The 21,552-nt window shown below is 43.1% G+C and overlaps 1 protein-coding gene across 4 annotated transcripts in view; it reads right to left on the bottom strand.

Annotated features, from left to right (window-relative positions):
• Positions 1-21,552, bottom strand: part of Pou6f2 (POU class 6 homeobox 2) — a 502,001-nt gene that overhangs the window by 6,018 nt on the left and 474,431 nt on the right. For all 4 annotated transcript variants that reach the window (XM_052728712.1, XM_052728713.1, XM_052728715.1 and 1 more), the window contains 2 exons: positions 10,431-10,599; positions 1,870-2,038 (listed from right to left, as the gene is read on the bottom strand). In XM_052728712.1, the coding sequence (XP_052584672.1) occupies positions 1,870-2,038; positions 10,431-10,599 (338 nt within the window). The remainder of the gene's footprint in view (positions 1-1,869; positions 2,039-10,430; positions 10,600-21,552) is intronic.

The raw sequence follows: 21,552 nt of genomic DNA, 5'->3' as shown, positions 1-21,552 counted from the left end.
TGGCCTCACAGGGCTGTGGCACCAAGGGACAGAGCTTATGAAAGGGATGTCTGGTATATCAGTATCATCTTCCTTTTGTGCCTTTGATAAGAAGGCTTGCACAGCACCTCAGAGTCACTGCAGTCAGTGAGCACAGAGTGACATCTCAGTGTGCAGACACTGATACACAGTTTTCTAACTCTTTGAATTCACTGAGAACATTCCAACATAAAGTCTTGAGACTTATCACTTAAAATTTGGATAAACACCTTCTAAAAAGCATTACTAGAACACTGGAAACTGGATAAAGCCCCAAAGTCTGGGGGGTCTGCTCTGTTAAACGATAATAACATTTCCAGAAGTCTGCATGCTACAGTATTTTTGGTTTCCCTCTGGGGAAGACTTAAGAAATCAGCATATCTGATTGGGGATGCCCAGAAATAATCTCTCTCTCTCTCTCTCTCTCTCTCTCTCTCTCTCTCTCTCTCTCTGTGTGTGTGTGTGTATGAGTTGAAACATTAGAGAACACTTCAGTCAATAAAAGAAAATCACATTTTAGAGCTAAAATAAGCCAAAGAGGAATTTAGCAACAATGGCAAATTGGCATCAAAGTAAAAACCTGTGGCTGCCTTGATCACAAGGCGCCAGGACCAAACAAAATTAATGTCTCCCGACAGAGAGAGATGGTATTCCCGTCATTGATGCTGCTTGTTAGCGTCGATGCTTCTGTACGTGTTGTTGGGAATAACATATACAAGCCTTGATATAAATTTCCCAGCAGTGGTATCCTTGTATAGACTGAATAAAGGTTATTTTCTACAGGGAGGTATCTTATAAGAAAAAACAGTAGGGGAGACCATACAAGTGAAAGGATCCTATGGTGCTTTTTGTATTTAACAACAATCAATGGGTTTTATGGAAAATCATTGAGCAAAATGTGAGCTGCAAGCTACCACCCCATACTGATGTTATTTATAACCTTAGTCTTAAACTGCAGGAAAAGTACACTTCTGTCCTTTGGGGAATACATTAAAAGTATAAAGAGCAGATAAAAAGACAGCATTTCATGGATCACCAAGAACAAAATCCACTTAAATGAGTTTAGAGTTGGTTTCTTGGCCGCTCCTGATGGAGGAGGACTCCTAAGGCATTGCCCAAGAGGAAAAAGCTCCTACCGAGTGCCTTCGTTACCTCATGCATAAACATGGGATTAGTGCAACACACATGCATGCGTGGGGGCTGCTCCTGAAGACTTAACCCGGATCAACTCAAACACAACCAAGGCTGGCTTCAGTCATTTCTTTAATGTGGAGGGAGGGTGTGGGTACAGTTAGGCCAGATTCACTACCGTTTGTAAGACATTTAAAACAGGTCTTTTCATCATTTCTTTTCTTTTTTTCTTTCTTCTACCTTCCTTCCTTTCTGCTTATAAAGCTGTGACTGGGCAGGCAAATTAAAATAAACGTCTCCCAGAAAATCGTGAAATTGGTTAAAATGTGTGTTTCACGGGAAACCTTGGCGCCATCTCTGGGTAGTTAACAGTAGGATGGACTAGCAACTCTGCTTTTCCTCGGGATGTCCACTGTGTGGACAGAGTTGGCATTCTCATCTGGGAGGAGCACAGAGGAGAAAGGAGATCCCTGCCCAGGGCAGCACATTTCAACCTGTCAGCCTTGGAAGTTCTTGGAGTTGATAGGAGTTAGGAGGCCAGAACCCCTCAACTCTGCATTGACACCCCATTTTCGTCAACGTCACCAGTCCCAACACACAACTACCCCAGTCTTAACACCATGCTCTGTTCCTCCAGTTTGCCCACCCCAAGAAGAAGAGCTGAGCTGCAAGAACAAACAAGGCCCGGGCTGGCCAGTGACAGCATGCAGAGCCCGTTACCTGCAGATGGCTGACTGGCTGTATGCGGGGCCCTCTGTGGCACTGAGGGCTTGTCCCACCTGAGTCTGCGTCAGGCCAAGGGACAGGCGCCGGATTTTAAAAGCTTTGGCAAATTCTCGAATCTCCTCCAGATTAACCCCGTCCACCTCACCCGCTGCGGTTTGAGGATCTGTGGAGATGTTTTTAAAATAGGATCAACATGTCAACACATAGCCTGTCAGTATGTTTATCACTGAGCAGCCATAGAGCGATGGAGAAACCATCAGGGTACCTTCTTCGTCTCTCATCCTTCCTCCTTCACAAGCCATCCTTCAAGGACCTTCTGTCCCAGATAAAGCCACTCCCATTCACCCTGCCACTTCCCAAAGCAAGAGCACACTTCTTTAGGGCTTAACGACAGCAGCCAGCCAGGGAAGGCTCTTGCTGGAGGGATTCAGCCCCACTTTGTCAGTAAGCCCATTCACACACTATGCAGAAACATAAACACAAGGAGGTTTCTGTTTGAAACGTCTTAGTTGGAATTCTCCATGCTATCAATTGCCCATGAAGGAAACGGCACTTTGCGTTTTTCTTTTCACCTGATTGCCACGTAGCCAGGCTAATAGATGGTAATCTCGCCTCATTTCTTGTGTTCGCATTACCCCTCAGAAGAGCATGGTTATGAAGCTGCGAGAATAATATTGTCTTTTCCCCCCATAGCGGTTTACCCTCACAGCTGCCTTTGTCTCCTGAAAGGGCACATAATAAAAACTGCCTACCACAGGAAGGCTCCTTTGGTGCCGGATAACGAACGCGGTCAATTTAGGACTTATCAAGGGAAATGACACAACAGCTGGAGAATGAAACTTTCTCCCCCCTGGCTACTGATCCCTAGATAAATGAAAGCATTCACCAAGCCGGAGCCAGCATGGGCCGGGCCTGGTGGGAGATTTCAGTGCAGCTCAGTGCTGCCTGTAGCGAAGCTGGTCCTGCTGCAAGGCATCTCTATTGTTCTTCACCTCACTCTTCTGACTTCAGCTGAAAGTTGCTCTTCCTCTCTCTGCACAGCAACCCATCAATTTCCGTGAATTTCTGCTCTTGTCCCAGGACTGTGGTAGACTATGATACTCTTCCAGCCTCTCAGCATTATGTACTCTCTGGCTGTTACTAAAGGGACAGTTTGCCTCCTACGTGATAATTTTTAAAATGCTTTTAAATAAGGAAGATGGTATCTGTGCGTCTGTTAGGGAAGGGCCTAGAGTACTGTGTGTAGCTTCTCTCAGGACGGGGTGGGGTGGGGGGAGTCATCCCCCCAGGCTGTGGAAAATGTACTGTTACTCGAAGGAGTAATACAGGTATACATTACACATTTATCTTCACATTAAAAATAAACTACTGGCCAGGTATATGTGGTGCTGAAGCAAGAGGAGCCTTGAACCCCAGTCCAAGGCCAAACAGGGCAACTCAGAAAGACTGTTTGGGAAATCCTTAGAATTTTCATAGCACTAATATTTAATTATGGAGAGATTAAATAATGGCTTGGCCACTGCAGTCAGTTTGTAAGTAGTTTTAGGTGACTCCTGGTTTCTGAGTGGAGTGGGGATGCAGGTACTTATAGTTTATTTGGGCTTAGATCCAATCCTAATACATGAAAAACCTACAGAAAAATGATGGAAAATAGTCAAGAACTGGTGGTGGGAGTGTCACTGAGGTTCCAAAACACTCTTAAGGGCAGGTCCCATGCTCAGCAGTAGATGGCCAACATGAAACAAAGTCAGTCACGTTTTGGAAGATTTTTGTTTATTTTTTTAACCTTACAGGTCTTTTGCATATATGTTATGATTTCTGATTTTTGTGTTCCTATGGGATTTCTCTGTGTGTGAATGTGGGTGTCTCTGTGTCTCTATGTATTTTTTTTTTTTTTTGGTGATTTCTGTTTGACTCCTTTGCATCTGTTTGTCCTATTCTGGTTTGTTCATTTTCATTGGATCATTATTTTGTAGCTGCCTGTTTGTTTTCTAATAATGGAGAGAAAGAAAGGGTATGGATTTGGGTGGGAGGGGAGGTAGGGGCATCTAGGAGCAGTTGGGGGAGGAGAAACCACAATCAGAATATACTATATGGAAAAATTTATTTCCAATTTAAAAAAAGGAAAAGAAAATACAATGCAAAACAAAAAGCTGGTAGTGTGATTCAAATCCAGGTATGCAGAGGAAGGAAGAGGGGCAGGAGGGGTCATCTTCTCAGAGGATATAAGGGCTTTGGAAGGGACGCACAGACTGGAGAAGGACCTCATCCAAGTGGAGAACATCTCAGGGTAGCACACTGACAGCCTGCAAGTGTGGTAGGTCTTGGTGGGGTGTTTATAAAGTTGGTTTGGATATGATGAATTAAAATCCATCTTACCCTGTCTCCCTGCTGCCCTCACCCATTTCCTTCTAGAAATCTGACATTCAGTTAATGAAAGACTTTTGAGTGTTTTGTGGTGGAGACTGTCCTCTGAATTTTAAATCCCACCGGCATAGTAGTGTAGAGTGGTTCTTGGGGTTCACAAAGGATTCTGGAGACCACATCTGTGTACATGGCTGCCTCTGGTTCTTGCTTTATTTCCTCATTAAAACAATCCCAGAATCAGGAGCTGCAAATGAGTAGGGCAGAAGGCTTACACATATTTTGAATTACTTGCCAACAATATAGAAAGGGATTTTAAAGGAAAAGCAGAACTGTGATGTTCTTTCCGGTATAGAGGACCTACGTTTTCGGTACTTGTGTCCAGTCACCTGGAACTGATTCTCACTGCTGCCTCTCAGCCCTCTTCTCCAGCTGCCCTCACATTTGCTGCCTGGCCAAGATGAACTGTGAGCCTGAGTTTAGACTGGGCATTCTTGCTGCTTGGTTCTGGGGCTTAAGCAGGAAATACTAGGTGACACAGTGGTTGTCATTACCAAAGGCCACAGTACATGAACAGGACAGATTTACAGCATATCTATGTTAAAAAACAAACAACAGAAGAACTTCATGGTGGGAAGAAGAATTATTGGGATTAAGAAAACGTTCAAAAAGTCTACTTGCAAGAGACAAAAAAAAAAAAATCAATAGCTGAGGAATACTGAATTAGTAGAGATGGGCATTGGCTGGTAAAGAATGGTATAGTGAAAGGAAAGATTGGTCCAGTCTCTTCCAGAGATGGTGAAGTGTTGGGCAGCCTTGCAAGTAACACAGGACACTCAAAACTCAAAATTTAAAAAATAAAAAAGAAGCCAGAGACTTTCTTTGTACAGACACGGCTTTTAGAACGGTGCTTTTCTTAATTTGACAGGCTTGAGTCATGGGGGGAGGGAGGGAGGGCACAGTGGCACATTTTCCAGGTGGTACAGGTGTTCTTATGCAGGGGGATCTGCCTGCTCCTGCATGCGTCTGTCTCTACCTTTTTCTTCCAGCTTTCCTGAGCCTGGGTGTGGCATCCTCTTTGTGCCCCTGTTTTTCTGAACCCATTCATGCTCTTATCCAGCAGGTTTCTTGGAACAGAAAACCTGCTTGCTCAAAAGACTATGAGGTAGACGGGCTGGTGAGGAGGGGCTCCTGAGAGGGCCTCCCACCTTCCCCTTTCCCCACCCCTCCTGAGAGGACCTCCCACCTTCCCCTTTCCCCACCCCTCTGCACTGCATATGAGAGTAGCAAAGCAGTGTGAGTCTGGGATGGGAAGGCCAGTGTGGTCTGCGATTGGGGAGAAAGTTTTCTGTGGGAAATAACCCTTTGGTTTTTGCTAGTCCCATCTCTAGATTAACCAAAACCAGTGGCGTTAACCAGCGCAGGAAGGACTGGTCTTTATGGAAGGCCTTCAACAGTCTATGTAGCTACCTATGCTGACAGCACATGGCAGGGCAGTGTGGGCGAGTTTAGGATGTGGGCAGCAATTTTAGGTAAATGTGCCCTCTCATCTTTTTTCTTGTCTACCACCTCTCTAGATTAGATCTCCTTGCTAATTCCTGAGCCTTGGAACTAAACCTCTTCAACCTGTTCACATGATAGTGAAGTTATTTATTTTTTTTAACTGTATCACGGACAATAATCAGAGTTGAAAAGAACACTTTGGACGCTGAGATCCTGTATACTGAGGAGTGTTGATGTAGATGCTCAGATGTCCACTGCAGATTTCAGAGAAGTGAGTCCCAGTCATACATCCAATGTCTTTCATGAGGCTCTAATGAGCATGCTTCTAGTTTTATATAAAAAGGTGGTAAGGAGAAGTGTGTGTGTGTGTGTGTGTGTGTGTGTGTGTGTGTGTGTGTGTTCTTGTAAATCACAGCAATGTTTTCTGACAACCAAATATTGGATTTATTGGTGTGACCCACTACATCTAGGAATAAGAAGAAATTTGTTTGTTTTTTTAATTTACACAGGGTGATGGTCTCGACCAAGGCCTGGAAGGAGAACTCAGCATCTTTGTGCAATTTCCTGATTGACAAAAGATGTGAGTCACTTGGCTTCCTTTATATTAGTGTTCTTACTCATAAAATTTGGCTATCAAAATGCACTGCATGGTTTGCCTCCACGGAAGTCTCTTCATCCAAAGAAGGAGCCATCTTTGCACATCTGTTAACTTTATCTTGACTATATATCCCGTAGGACTGGTCTCAGACATGGGAAGGACACTTTCGGTGTTTCTTAGGTGTTTGTAACTACTCCAATGACTATGCTACTGTTTTTGTGCCTCAAAGTTTCTCTCACACTGTCTGGTTGTTGTGCTGTTGCAACAGTTCTCCTTTGTTAAGGGATATGTATTTTTCTACCTGAGAAAAAGATGTGCACATGGTGGATGGAGGCTTCCGTGGGGTACCACTTTAGCCCTCAGCCTACCTCAGACTGTAACCTTCCACAGTGGGAAAGATAACCCGCCTTCCATTCTCTTGCTTCTGGGGGAAGTTAGTTTTGAAGATAATCTCAAGTCAGCTTGATTGGGACCACGAGAGGAATCTTTAGGGCTTTCTCAAAGTAGATCCAGCAACTCTAGACAGAAACCTAGGGTAGAGTTTCTCTGAATAGAGGAAGAAGTGGTGGTCCTTTTGTAGAAGTTGTCCAACCCATGTAAATAGCAGGTGGGCATGGGGTACTGCCTGCAATTCTAGAAATGAATGAATGCAAAGATGGGCAGAGATGGGCTTCCCAGAGCAAGCCAGCCAGTACGACTGGCCATAGCTTTGAGTTCTGTCTTTGATTGAGAGATCCCACCTTACTGAGTAAGGTGGAAGATTTATCAAGGAAGATTCTGAACATCATCCTGGTGTCTTCACACTAACACACACACACACACACACACACACACACACACACACACACACACGTATTCACATGCACGTGTATACACACATGCACCCATATACAAGTGAACGCATGTACACAAACCACATACACATGAAAAAAATGAAAAGAACAAGCCTAGCTAATTGAAACTGTCTATCTGTGAGAGTTGTGGGAACTGAGCAAGGTTAAGGAAGGGTGTCAGGGCTACAAGGTTTTCACAAGAATGCTTATTTGGTTACTCCGAGCTCAGATGTGGAGTTCATCACACATGAAGGTCGTTTGATCACTACAAGAGATTAGCTTGGTATTCTTTTACCTGAAGTGAGCAAGATATTTTAATACTAATTTTTAATCCATGGAAGGTTGGACAACACCTTCTTTGACAGTGATGTGGAAGATTCACTAACTATAATTCTGACCAAAGCTTGTATGATATTGTCATATAAGAATTATATTCTTTGTCTTTGCGCCTTGTGCTAGAACATAGCTCTCAAAACTCTTACAGTGCCCTAAGTTATCATAGGAATGCTATGATCCTCATTGCTTCCCAACACAGACCTTCTAAACTCCTTGGAATTTCTTGGATGATAGGAACATATTTTTGTCCTAATTAGGTGACTGTTAGTTGGCTCCTGGATAGCTTCAAGAAGAGATTGGTCATTAGAAAAACAAGCTATGATAAAATCTAGGGGGAGAGGGGCTGGAGACTGAGTTAATAATCAACTATGTGTATATGATCAAGACTTCCACAAAAATCCCCCAACTACAGGGTTGAAAGAGCCTCTGGGCTGGTGAGCACAACCAGTGTGTGTGTGCACGTGCGCGCATGACCTGGCCTGACTCCACAGGGTCAGAAGTTCCTGCACTCAGGTCTTTTCAGACTTGCACCTGTGCACCTCTTGCTGCGCGCAAAAGTGCTGATAAGACTGTATCCTTTATCATGTGCTTGATAACACACCAGTAAATAGGTTACCTTGAAACAAGCCATTATAGCAAATTACTGAACTGGAAGGGATATGGTCTATAAATATGTTTATCATACATTTTTTGTGATTGGGTTTTGACATAGGAGAGAAATAACTAAACAACATGCCCCAAACCTCTAATGGTTGTAAGTTCGCACTGGGTTTGTGCAGTCTGATGTTCACTGGTGGCGGCCACTAGAGCCTCTTGTGCAAAGAGGACCTACAGTTGGTGTGGACTCCTTCCTGCTCAGGCTCTGCATATGGATGCCACGTCTTCTACTCCAAATGCACATGATAGAGCAGTTTCCCTCTCCCAACTCTTTATTTTGATGATTACTCATCATATACTCAGAGGTTGAATAACCTGTTGGCCACTAGGTAATTAAAATTCCACCTGGCCTGTTAAGCAGTCTCCTCTACAGATTTCTGAAAAAAAGGTTAATCCTTCCTTGTTCAGCTGTGCCAAATGGCCAGAGACAGCCCATGCCCACCCATCTGTCCACCATGCAGCCTTCTCTCTGTCCACCTACCAGGTGGAGTATAACACACGTGTAAGACTCTGCATTAGTGGAGTGGTTTGTACTTTTACATCGCATGTATTTCCCCCCTGTATTTTCCTGTGATTCCTTTGCTTTCAGGACTAAGCTTACCCTACACTCTAATATATATATGGGTTCCTACCTGGCCAGGCTCTGCATATGAATGCCATGTCTTCTGCTTCAAATGCATGTGATAAAGGAGTCTCTCTCTCTCTCTCTCTCTCTCTCCTCTCTCTCTCTCTCTCTCTCTCTCCCTCCAAATGTGTGTATCTATCTGTCTATCTATCTATCTATCATCTATCTAAAATTGCCATTTAAAATGGGTATTTTGTAAACACACAGGTAATTGAATTCAAGTAGATTTTGAATCTTTTCCTACAATAACCATATGAGGTATTTCTTTATAGAAAATATGAAGATACAATAAGATTAATTTTGTCTATGATATTATTTATCTGGGACAAAGATTTTTAGCCAAATAGAGTTGTGTGTTTAGACAGAAGACTAAAGAGAAAACTCTGTATGTGCCCCCCCCCCACTGCATCGTGTTGAGCCACATTCAAGACTGAGTGTCCAGTGTCCAAGAGTGCACTGAAGGACCTGTACATTGTAGCACTTCCCATAGTGCTTCATTTTCTTCCCCACCCACAGTATCTTTCTATCTAAATTACCTATGTTGTTGAACAAGCGTGTTTTATTTTCCTTTGGGGAGTGTCACTTTGTCTCACCAGATTTGCCCATTCTTTGTGAAGATCCTCATGCTTTAGCTTTAACAGGCCCTTTTCTTTATCTCCACTGACACAGGCATCCTTAATTTATGGCACAGGTGCCTATGCAGTAACTTGGCCTTTTAAACCCATGACTATTGGAATCTTGATACCTGCTGAATTGCAATATCTATCTATCTATCTATCTATCTATCTATCTATCTATCTATCTATCTAGTCTTATTTTATATGAGCATTTAGTAAAAATTATACAGAGGTAAGTAAATGATATTTAAATTGTCCCATGCATCTTCATATACTTTTGTTTGCATGTGATAAATATGCTGGCTTCCCTAGGGACATATGCAGACTCCACAACACCATATATAGATTATCATAACCATCTTCCTATGGAGGCAGCCTTCAGGCTTGTTTTATTTTGTGAATGGTTGTTTGGAGATTTCCATCTGATTCCAGCCCACGCAGCGGCCTCCATGTGTCACTGAAGGTGGCTCATTGTTCACTCACACACCCACCCACAGGCATGCTCTCCTTTATTTCCTCTGACACCTACAGACAGAATGGCAGGGGACTTCAAACACACAGGAAAGCAGCTTGACCCTCCAGCTGAGTGCCTGTTGTTGGTTATTTCAGCTCAGAGCTGTTTGCTCATGCCCTGCAAGCTGATGAGTCTCTCTAGCTTTGGAAGTGGCAGGTCTGTCTGACTCAGCACACCAGAATCCCCTGAAAATGGAATCTGTTCCCAGCTTGCACTGATGCAGGGATGTGCTGTGGGAGCCAACTGCTCTAAGGAGTCATCTGGCCTTGGACACAGACATCATCCCAATATTGGCCTGGCAGCCCTAGGAATGATGGAGGTAGGAAAGAGAGAGAGTGAGAGAGAGAGGGGGGAGAGGAGAGGAGAGGGAGGGAGGGAGGGAGGGAGGGAGGGAGAGAGAGAGAGAGAGAGAGAGAGAGAGAGAGAGAGAGAGAGAGAGAGAGAGAGGAGATTGCAATAGCCAGCAAGACAGTTACCGTGATTAGATGGAGCCGGAAAGGATACTTACTGCTGACTAACTGGCCCACGCTCAAAGCTGAAGAAGAGGAGGATGAGGAGGAGGAAGAAGAAGCCTGCCGCACGGGACTTTGAGATGTGGATGCTTGGCCATGAGCCAGGTGCAGAAGGTTGCCTTGGGTGCCTGCTTGACCCACTGATGTCTGGGAAGATTGGTGAAGCTACATAAGGGATGTAAAAAAATACAAAAATGAATGCAACATTATGGGAAATGCGAGGGGAACAGACATTTCATCTAGGGTGAAATTAGTCTATTTTCACGGATACAGTGTATACTTCTTGGGAAGAGCACTATACCCAGGCAGGATTTATTTTTTGTATATATAAATATATTGTTGCTTGCTTGACAGGCATTTTATTAGAAACTCTAAATATATTATTAATTCCCTATTTGGCTTGCCAGAACATCCAATTTTTGACATTTCTCAGTTGTAGTGTGTGGCTGGACTCTTTTTCTGTCTGTTTTACACAGTTACCACACACCTGGAGGCTTCTCAGGAATGTGTATGATGAAATGACACAATCCAAATGCAAAGCTCAAACTTAAAATTGTGCCTATGCCCATCATTCACAGACTGATAGTTTAGGAGAAGTTCTAGTTTAGGTTGGCACCTCTGCTCTCCCAGATCCAGGTTTTTGGGTGTCTTACACAGAACTGGTAACATGCTTTCTGATGTCCTCTAGAAATCTAAGAATTGGAAGAGTCAGGACAATATCCCATAATATCTGCAGTTCTCAGTTGCTACTTTTCTTGGGGTGGGGAGCTGAGACAGGGTTTCTCTATGTAGCCGTGGGTATCCTGGAACTTACTTTGCAGACCAGGCTGGCCTTGAACTCAGGGCTCAGGGATCTTCCAGCCTCTGCCTCCCACGCATTGTGATTAAAGGTGTGTACCACTGTGCCAGACTTGGCACTTTTCTTTTTAAAAAAATTTTTTATATGTGTGTGTGTGTGTGTGTGTGTGTGTGTTTCTGTGTGAGTGTCTGTGCGCACGTGCATGCAGGTGCCCATGGAGGTGTCAGATCCCTTGGAGCTGAAGTTACAGGAATATTTGAGCCAAGTGATACAGGTGCAGAGATGCAAACTCCAGCCTTCCTCGTAGAGCAACAAGTGCCCTTAACCACTGAACCATCTCTCTAGCCTCTCAGTGACTTTCTTACTCTGTGTCAGCCACTGGGTTAAGGGTGTTCACACACTGCTTAACTGAACTCTCACACTGTTGTTGCCTCTGTACAAACAAGGGACGCCAGCACACAGAGAAGCTGAGATGTTTTAGGTCCATCCTTCTGGTGTAGAGGAGGTGGTCTCTGGCCATGTGAAGTCTGGTCCTGTTGCTTGAGCAGGCGGATACACTGACACAAGGAAGAACTAATTATTTTTTTAAAAAAATGTTGAACTTTGGTTCTGTTAAGGAAGGCTGTCTCTATGTCTGTTTACTTATTATTCCTTTAAGGGATCTCAAGGGAATGTGGCTCTGAGATTGCAAGGAACCTGGATGAGAAGATGCAGGATAGGGAAGGGGAAAGGAGAGAGGGTCCACTAGGGGGCCTGGAGGAATCTTTCCCTCATCCTGTGTTGTCCTTCCATAAAGATGTTTCAGGGGCTCAGGGCCCTAAGGAAGTGGAAGGTTAACCTCAGTGGCAGCTACCTTGTTAATTGTAAGTGATATTTGGTTCACACTAGAAGGCATGACAAGGTTTTTTCATAAAAGTGGGACATCCTGGGAGCCAAATCAGAGCAGGCTGTGAACTTTGGTGGGAACTGCCCACAGAACAGACCAGTCTCGGCCTGTCATCTTCAACTCCAATCTGCCTCTTTTCTTCTCTGTTCATTTTCCAGTCAACTTTTTTTGATATATAATTTTCCCATAATAAAACACACCCATTTCAAACGCAGTCTGAGGAGTCTGTCAAATGGATACAGCTGTGAAACCATCATTACAATCGAGACAGGAAACTTTATCATTTCGCAAAGTTTTCTCTTGCAAGCAATCTCCACCCTCAATTCTCTGCCTTGACAGTCACTTTCCTGCTTTTTCTCATGATGGATTCATTTGGTGTAGTTCTAGGAATGGAATCATAGAAGACATACCCTTTTTGAATCTGCCTTATTTTGTTTGGCAGACTGTTTATAGATTCATCCATCTTGTTGTGTGCTCTAGTGGCCCATCCTGTTTGACTGCTAAGTAGTAGTTCACTCCCAGTACAAGTCTCCCCTCCCCGCAACACGTACATTATACTGTTTATCCATTTTCTGTTGGTAGGTATTTGGGTGTTTCCAGTTTGGGAATATGATCAATAAAACTTTCATAGACATTTGTGTTCAAGTCTGAGTTTACTTGTGTGTGTTTTCAATGAAAATATGAAGAGAACTATACTTTAAATACTGATCATACTGTAAATTTGTGTTGAACCTTTTAAGAAATTCCAAAACTGATCTCCAAAGGGGTTGTCCATTTGTATCAACACTTGTAATGCATAAGGATTCCCATTACTCTTTAATCATCACTAGCACCTCGGCTTATCAGTTTCTTAAACATCCCAATGTCTTTCTAGCCATTCCAGCAGTTCTAGTAAGAGGTGACCTTAGAAGTGGACTTAAAGCTGTTTCCCATGGTTCCCTTTTCCTCTGTAGTGGTCAATAGCAATATCCATACTCACAGGCTATTCTTGCATAGCCCATATGCCTGTCATGGTTATGATAAATACATGACTGGCCCACATGACTTCTGAACATCAGAATATAGGTGCCCACTTGGCCCCCAATGGAACTGCCTGCAGTTACAATTTAAGTGAACACCCTTGTTACTTAGATATTCTAAGTTAAGTGAGCCAAAGATGGTTATAACTGACACAGGAACCCAAATTGATAGGCATCAAGCAACCACTTAAGGTAATTAGCAGATTTTCTGAGTACATGATCAACAATTAAATCCAACAAATTTTATGCTGTAGGGATGCCTAGTAAAGATTAAATCTATTTTAATTTACTTCATAAATTGTGATAGATATTTTATGTCAATCTTCCAAAGACTGGTACAGGGCAAGAGTGTGTATGGGTTTGAGATACTGAGTCAAGAGGGAGCCCTCTGGCTTCCCATTTCATCAATAGTTGATTGGCTCTGGCTGTGGTAAAGTGCCATCCAGGAACTGGACAGGACCATAATCAATTGAAACATTGCTTCTGTAGATATGACATAATAAAGAAAAGCATGACCAGGCTGCATTGTCACTTAGGCATCACAAAAACAAGCTGGGGTTTGAGGATAATTCCATGCAGAAGAAGAAATCCAAGAGGAAAGCAAGGTAATATTCTAAAAGAACTTGCTCCATGTCTATGCAGTTAAAGAGTAACTTAAGATTTGTTAGAATTTATGGTATTTTTCTTTCAAAGGAAACATTATTTTAAAGGACATTGGGGTCCTGATTTCTTCCCTGAGTTTGCCAGATGGTTCAGCAAAAGTATAAGAATTATTAAAGGTTTTGACTTGTAAGATACTGGGTAGACTGTGATGGCATCTTTCTTCCTGATTCCAGTTGCCGGTGTGGATACTTGGATGCTAAGTCTAGAAGAGCTGTGAGTTCAGAGGGAGCTGTGTGGTGTATAAACTAGTGAGCTCCCTCCAAAGTTCTTCCTCAGAAAAAGAGGATGTCGACAGTACCACAGCATTTACCTTTGTGCAGCTAGTTTACGTCAACGTGACACAAGCTAGGGTCAGTTGGTGAGGAGGGACCTTAACTGAGAAAATACCCCCACCAGATTGCTCTGTGGATAAGGCTTGGCACTTTTTCTTAACTTGTGATTAATGTGGGAGGGCCCAGTCCATTGTGGATGATGCCACCCCTGGGCTGCTGATGGTGCTGGGTACCATAGGCTGAGCAAGCCATGAGGAGCCAGCCAGCAAACAGCATTCCTCCATGGCCTCTGCTTTGCTTCCTGCCCTGAGTTCCCTGGATAATAGACCTTAACTGTAAGGCAAAATAAACCTTTTCCTCCCCAAGTTGCTTTTGGTCATGGTACTCCATCAGAGCAATATAAGACTAAATAAGATACCTTCTACCCAGCAAACAGCAATGCTTCTAGATGAACATGGCACTGTGTCTTGGATACTCAAATTTTACTGATTTTGGTATATTACTTTTTAAGAATTTATTATTAATTATTAAAATTATGCTTAGAGATATATTTACCAAAGAAGAAAAGAAAAAGAGACCTAAGCTATTTCATGAAAGAGCTCTGGTCCCATAAAAAATTTAATATACTTTTAAAAAGCAGTATTAGGAAAATATTAAATATTTGATTTAATTATGTTGCTTTTTAAGATACTGACAATTTCAAAAATCATATATCTCTCTATATATGTATATGTATATGCACTGCCTAAGTTTTGGCAAAAAAAAAAAAACCAAACTAAAACACAGCTGGACATAGCAATCAGAATAATTTATGAAAGGAAAAGGGAGGCTATAAGTAAATGGGAGTACATACCTAATGATAGCTTCTGTATTAGATAATGGTGGTGTTTTGTAGAGGAGGCAGCAGATTCCTGAAGATAAAGTGACTCGCCTGGGACAAGATGGCTAGAGCATACCAGCCATGAGCCCTGGAGAGCCAACTACAAGCCAGTGCTCCTCCACCTGTGCAGGGCCAGCAAGTCAGGAAACGAGAGCCTTGCTTGGGAGTATAGGAACCAATGAGGTGTTCCGACAGAGCTGCCAATGCTTAGAGTAGATCTATCCACTCACATCCCACTTTCATTTCTGTCCTAAGAAGCTTAAAGCATTTTTTCTAGTTTAGATATTATTCTCTACAGGTCCCAAAGTCTTTAAAACTTCATATTTTAAGAATAACATGATACTGCTGGGTAACTGGTATCATCTGAGGACACATTTCAGATGGATCTGTGTACAGATAGTCTCTGATAGACTCCATTCTGGTGCTATAGTACTCCAAAGTTACTTTTCTTGGTGTTGTCCTTTTGTCTAATAAAATTCTGTTTGCTCACTGAAGCTTCTTAAAGGAGCTGTAGTTTACCTGTAACTGAGTTCACATAATCACTTCCTTGCCCTTTTGGTGCTGGGAGCCAGGTGCAGATAGGCTGAAAGCATGGGGAGCGAGCACACGAGGAAAGGCAAGGACAGTCCTCGTTAGCCAGAAGAGGCTCCACATCTGTCTCACACACGAGATGGCACACAGGGAGGACAGGGCTCAGGCTGACCCCTCATACTGGCTCCCACAGGCTGGCTTCATGGGACGGTTTGCATTGGTTGGCACTGACAGGGTGTTCCATATATTCAACAAAGAGATATTGAAATGGCAACACCTGGGAGATGTTTTGTGATTTTTCCACTTGGCTGGTTTCTTGTATCTTGCCTGTGCTATCTTTATAGTGTTTTAGATTCTAGAATAAAACACCTTTCATTAATTCCATGATAGTATAAAAACAAGCATGGTCAGCAAGTGTCTTGAAAAATGAAAGAAAATGCAAATTGTGCTTACCAAGTTGGGAAAAGGAATGTATGGTAACAGTAAAATTTATACAGAGAAATTCATGTAGGAAAAAAAAAAATCTCTCCAGACCTGCCAAGGCCAGTGGAGGATGTCTGGTCCATATACATGTGCTCTACACAAGCTTGGCAATGTCAAGATGGGCTGTCTGAGGGAGGGGTGGGGTGGGTCTGTCTGTGCATGTGCCAGGCACTGTAAGGACATGAAGAAGTCAGGAGTTAGAACAAGAGGACTTAGTGGCAAGTCCAAACACAGGCAGGAGACCAGAGCATCACAAACAACTGTGGGACACAGCCTGGGCTCAGCAGGGACACAGGGGAATGGGAGCTGTATTTTAAGTGCGGAGTAGAAGAGGAAGAGTTGTGTGCAGCTGGGATAATGAGGTGGGAGACCACGGGGAGGGAGAAAGGGTTGATGTTCAGAAGACACCAGTAGAGAAAGTGGCACTGGGCAGAAGTCTTCTCACGCTCTCTGACAGATTCTAATTTGGGGCATCCTGGCAAATGACAGAAGACATTGGAAAGCCACAGAGTCCCTAAGACAGTGAAATAAAAGAATTCAGCAGCAATGAAATGGAACACACTGACTGACCCTTCACAGGATGGGGCTGGATCTGTGTGGATGAGGTTGAGTTAAGCTGGCCCCTGTTTTTCAGGTGTAGACTCATGGTGACAATACAGTTTGATGAAAGTGAACAGAACTTGGGGAAAACAGAGCTGAGGTGAGGGAGCAACAGAGGGAGGCTTCCCAGAAAAGGGATGGTGGCCCAGATCCTACAGGATGGTGCTGGTCAGGGAACTTGGGACAGGTATTCCAGGGTACATGCTGTACAGAGAACACTGTAAAACTGATAAGCACTTTCTGATCTGCCATCTGCCTTGGAACAGTCACTAAGATGCAGATCTTCATAAGGAGCCTTACAGGGAAGACCATCAGCTCCGAGGCTTGGCCCTCAGACACTATAGAAAATGTATAGGCCAAGACAGAAACTCCTTTTTGTCAGCAAAGGCTGTTCTCTGCTAATAAGCAGCTGGGAGATGGGCAGACTTTGACTACGATGTTCCAAAGGAATCTGCCCTTCATCTTGAGTAGAGACTGTGGTGACCCTGAGAAAAGAGTTACACCACTTCCAAGGAGAATACCAAGGTTAAGTTGACTGTCCTGAAATACTTTAAGGTGGATAAAAATGGCAAAATTAGTCTTTTTAGTCAAGAGTGTCCTTCTGATGAATGTGGTGGTGGAGATTTCACGGCCAGTCACACTGGTGTGTGTTGTGTTCATCAAAACAAAAGACGAGTAATGTGGGAGTTAGTAAGACAACTGAAAAGAGAAAAAAAAAGAGATAAAAACTGATAAGCAAGAGTATTTTTGCATTTATTTGAAAAGAAAAAGATAGAATGGGGTGATCACATGGCATTTTAAGAGAGCTGAGCTAAGTTGCTTCAGCTATTGGCTTTCTGGTCTCATTGAATGTTCAGAAGAAAACTCCAGAATCTTTACTTTGAATGTTACTTGTATGGGAATCTCTCAGTATCATAATAGTTTTTAAAATGTTGGTGTTTAACTGTATAGGTTGAAACATTTGCTTTTCAAACTTTCCTTGTGAGACAAAAGTTCTCAACATTTGCTAGGATTTAGTGAAAGGAAGAAGAGAGAGAGAAAGAGAGAGAGAGAGAGAGAGAGAGAGAGAGAGAGAGAGAGAGAGAGAGAGAGAGAGAGAACAATGGCATATGAAAGAATTATGAAATCAATCACAGGACAAATGTGTGATTGGGGGCCATTCTTGGACTCAAATGAGTCCTCAAGAGCCAGGGCAGCCACAAAATCCAGGGCAAGGAACAAAAGGCTGCTTTTGGGCTCCACTAAATACTTTCATTTTTATACATAAAGAGTTTCTATTTCACATCTAGTTCTTTTATGTTCTTGCCTTGCTCATCAAGCTTCTCTGATCTGGTAGATTCTGTGGAGCTTCATCTAGAACTGTTGGATCCTGATGTACTCTAAAGTACTGTTTTGTGTTTCAGACAATAACTTGGTAGGCTCTTCTCATCTTTCATCACTAGGATAAGTCAGGAGGAGTGCTAGAGACTCCATTCTTAGATTTCATTCAGGTCCTTTTGGTTAGTGGTAGGCCAATGGAAAGCTTAAGGTATGGTTAGTACTATTTAAAAAATCAAAGTGACCCACTCCAGGTCATCCAACCTGAGAACTTTGTACTTCATGTGGATTTCCTTTAATTTATGACATATTTTACTGTTACAACTGTGCTCTTGTGAGACCCAGCATTTGTCATGAATCATTCAAAAGAATAAATTGAGACGATTCTTACTGGATGATAGAGATCCTTTAGTTTTAGTGCTTGTCTACAGTACATTTCTTCAATGCCAAGGGTACTATTTAAAGACAGAGTGAAGGCCACTATTGTCATGCCTCTGGCTTTTACTATTGATTGGGAGTATTTTGATGCTTGGGATCATAGTCATTGTATTCAGGACCTAAACTTGCAAATCTATTGGTGATTTGCCCAATTGCATATCTTAACTTCATGCTCCAAAGTGTTTCAGTTACAGCTAATCCCAAGACAAACTCTTCTGCTGATCTCTACCATTCACCTTGGTTCCCTCAGCTTTTCTTGGAGTAGGGCAGACTCTGGCTCTGCTGGAAAGAAGAGGCTTGGTGGCTGCTGTGACTTGGGGGTGGGTGACTTTCCCCATGTTCCTTTCAGCTGTGCTCTTGAATTCTCAAGTATGTACACAGGTGCATAAGAGATGCATGCATGTGTCCCTGTGAAGGGGATCCCTCTCTTTGGGATACTAGTTGTGACTGACATGAGTTTGCCAGGCCATAACAGTGGAATGCCACCTGTTCCTTCAGTAGTAGTGAGGTTTCAATCCAGGGGAGACATGTATGGCATGGGAAAGCTCTAGAAGTGTTTCTGGGTGGTTGGGAGAGACTGGAAATATTGCTGATAGCTATGGTAGGCAGAGTTGAAAAGTGTCTCTGTTTATTGATCAGGCCCCTTAATTCTACCATATACCTATATACCCACCTTTGAAATTCAAGGTGAGTGTGAGAGCAACTTTACATCAAGTGCTGATGATTTCTAATGAATTCACCACCTTTGATGACAATTTAGAACTTAGCTTTGCTGACAGAAATAGTTTTTTAATTTTAAAAAATTTTTAAAATTAGATTGTGAGAAGAGAGGCAGGCCTCATTTTTCTCTCTAGAGATAATAGAGATAATTATGAACTGGCCGAAACAAATGGAACTAGAATTTAAGAAGCCAGAGGGGCTGGGCATGTGGTACATACCTTGATTCCAGGAGAGGAAGCTGCGTTTTCATAAGTTCAAGATGGTCTGGTTTACCTAGCAAGCTCCAGGCTAGCCTGGGCTATATAGTAAGATTAGTGAAAGATAGAGAAGCTTGCCTCTTTTGAAGGCAGAGAATCAAACAATCAAATGGACCCTTGTAAATAGCAAAAGGTGACTGTGGGTAGGAAAGTCTTTAACTTAATGGTGGGTCTGTCAGGGACCTCTTTGGGGCCTGGGGTCCAGCTAGGAACAATGGCTCCACTAGCCAAGATTACACTTCTAGTGCAGAGAGAGAGAGACACAGACCCTTGCTGTGGGATGGTCTGTATGTCAAATACTCTAGGCGGGACTAACAGAGAGGAGAATTGAAAGAACAGGAAGGTGGGAGGAGACACTTCCAGCTGCTGCCATGACAAGCAGCATGTGAAGATGCCGGTAAGCCACGAGCCATGTGGCAAGGTATAGATTTATAGAAATGGATTAATTTAAGATATAAGAACAGTTAGCAAGAAGCCTGCCATGGCCATACAGTTTGTAAGCAATAAAAGTCTCTGTGTTTACTTGGTTGGGTCTGAGTGGCTGTGGGACTGGCGGGGTGAGAGAGATTTGTCCTGACTGTGGGCCAGGCAGGAAAACTCTAGCTACAGACACTAGTTTCCATGATGTGTATTTCCAGGCAACAACTACTTCTTGCTCAATAGCATCATATTCCTCTTAGTTTTTTTTTTTTTTTTTTTTTTTTTTTTTTTATCATGACATCCACCATGGAGTGGTTACATATCCGAATAAGTCTTTGAGGTCTGTGGATCTTCCTTGCTAGGTTGTAAACTCTGTGAAAGAAGAGGCCATGGTGACTGTCTTGCCTACCCACATAGCTAATTTCTAGGTACACTGTCTGACATATGGTTGCTGGCCAAAAAATATTTCCAGTAAACATATTTTTAATACTAATTGAGCAAACAAGTGGGTTTCTATGCATGGCCTCTGAGTGCTACTGAGGTGGAAAAGCACAGGTGATGCCGAGGTCTCTGGAGGGGCTTGTCTTCACTGTAGCAAATGATGATACTGGTGCTCTATTGTTCCCATCCCTTCCCCTCCCTGCCAACAGCTTCATATCCTACAGTCTCCCAACAACATACAAAGCCTTATCCCAAGAGTCTTAGTTTGGGTTTTTATTGCTGTGAAGAGACACCATGACCACAGTAACTTTTATAAGGAAAACATTTAATTGAGGTGGCAGCTTACAGTTCAGAGGTCCAGTCCATTATTATCATGGTGGGGAGCATGGCAGTGTGCAGGCAGACTTGGTGCTGCTGGAGCTGAGAGCTCTACATCTTGCAGGCAACAGGAAGTCAACTGACTGTGACACTGGGAGAAGCTTGAGCAAAGGAGACATCAAAGCCCACCCCCATAGTGACACCCCCTTCCTCCAACAAGGCCACACCTCTTAATAGTGCCACTCCCTTTGGGGGCCATTCTCTTACAAACTATCACACCCAACTACCCACTGGCTGCTAGCCTTCACATTCTTTCTATCCTCAGTGTCCACCCCAGCCTTAAAACTGGCTCTTAGCCCTGCTCAACTTTGACTCAAAGTACTTAAAACAGAACTGACAGACTTTAAAATGTGATCTACCCCAAATCTTCTCTGCAACATTTAATGCCTGCCCGGGTCCTACTGTTCCACCATTCTTGCGCTAGGTGGCCTCATTCCATGTTCCTCCCCTACTTGTCTATCATCTCTTTTTCCTCTCCTACACTTTTTAAGAGCTGGCATTTTCCAAAGTTCCTGGATCTTGCTCCTTTTCCTGTTCTTCAGGCTATCTCTAGGGGTCTCCTTTATTTTTCAGTTACAATAAATGACCTAGACTCCTATTGTCAGCTGGTGTCCAATAGGTGTGCTCATAAAAGCTTGCTTGAGTTTCACTATTGTCCCCGAAATAGTTCGTTTATAATGAAAATTTCATCATTTCAGTTCCAATTTCATGTCACTATCAGACTTATTTTCTTGGGGGGAAAACTGAGCATGTAATTCCTTCTTGTGTAACACCCGCCTCTTATGGTTCCCAGGGTGGCGTCTTCACTGCCATCAGCAGTAGAGAGGCACCACCTCAGCGATATTGACTGGATTATATTTTGCTGTCTACTAGACACACTTCTAACCCTCTTACACACATTCTTTGAGGTAGATACTGGTATCCCCATCCCCATCCCCTTTTATTTTTGCAAATGAGACCATTTGAGCAGGAAGCTGACATGGGACATCTTCAAGATCACACAGAGATAAAACT

Source organism: Peromyscus californicus, unplaced genomic scaffold (assembly GCF_007827085.1).
Source record: "Peromyscus californicus insignis strain IS unplaced genomic scaffold, ASM782708v3 Scaffold_8__1_contigs__length_139910024, whole genome shotgun sequence".
Classification (NCBI taxonomy): domain Eukaryota; kingdom Metazoa; phylum Chordata; class Mammalia; order Rodentia; family Cricetidae; genus Peromyscus; species Peromyscus californicus.
The sequence above is the reverse complement of the archived record's forward strand: the minus strand, read 5'-3'. Positions and strand labels throughout refer to the sequence as shown.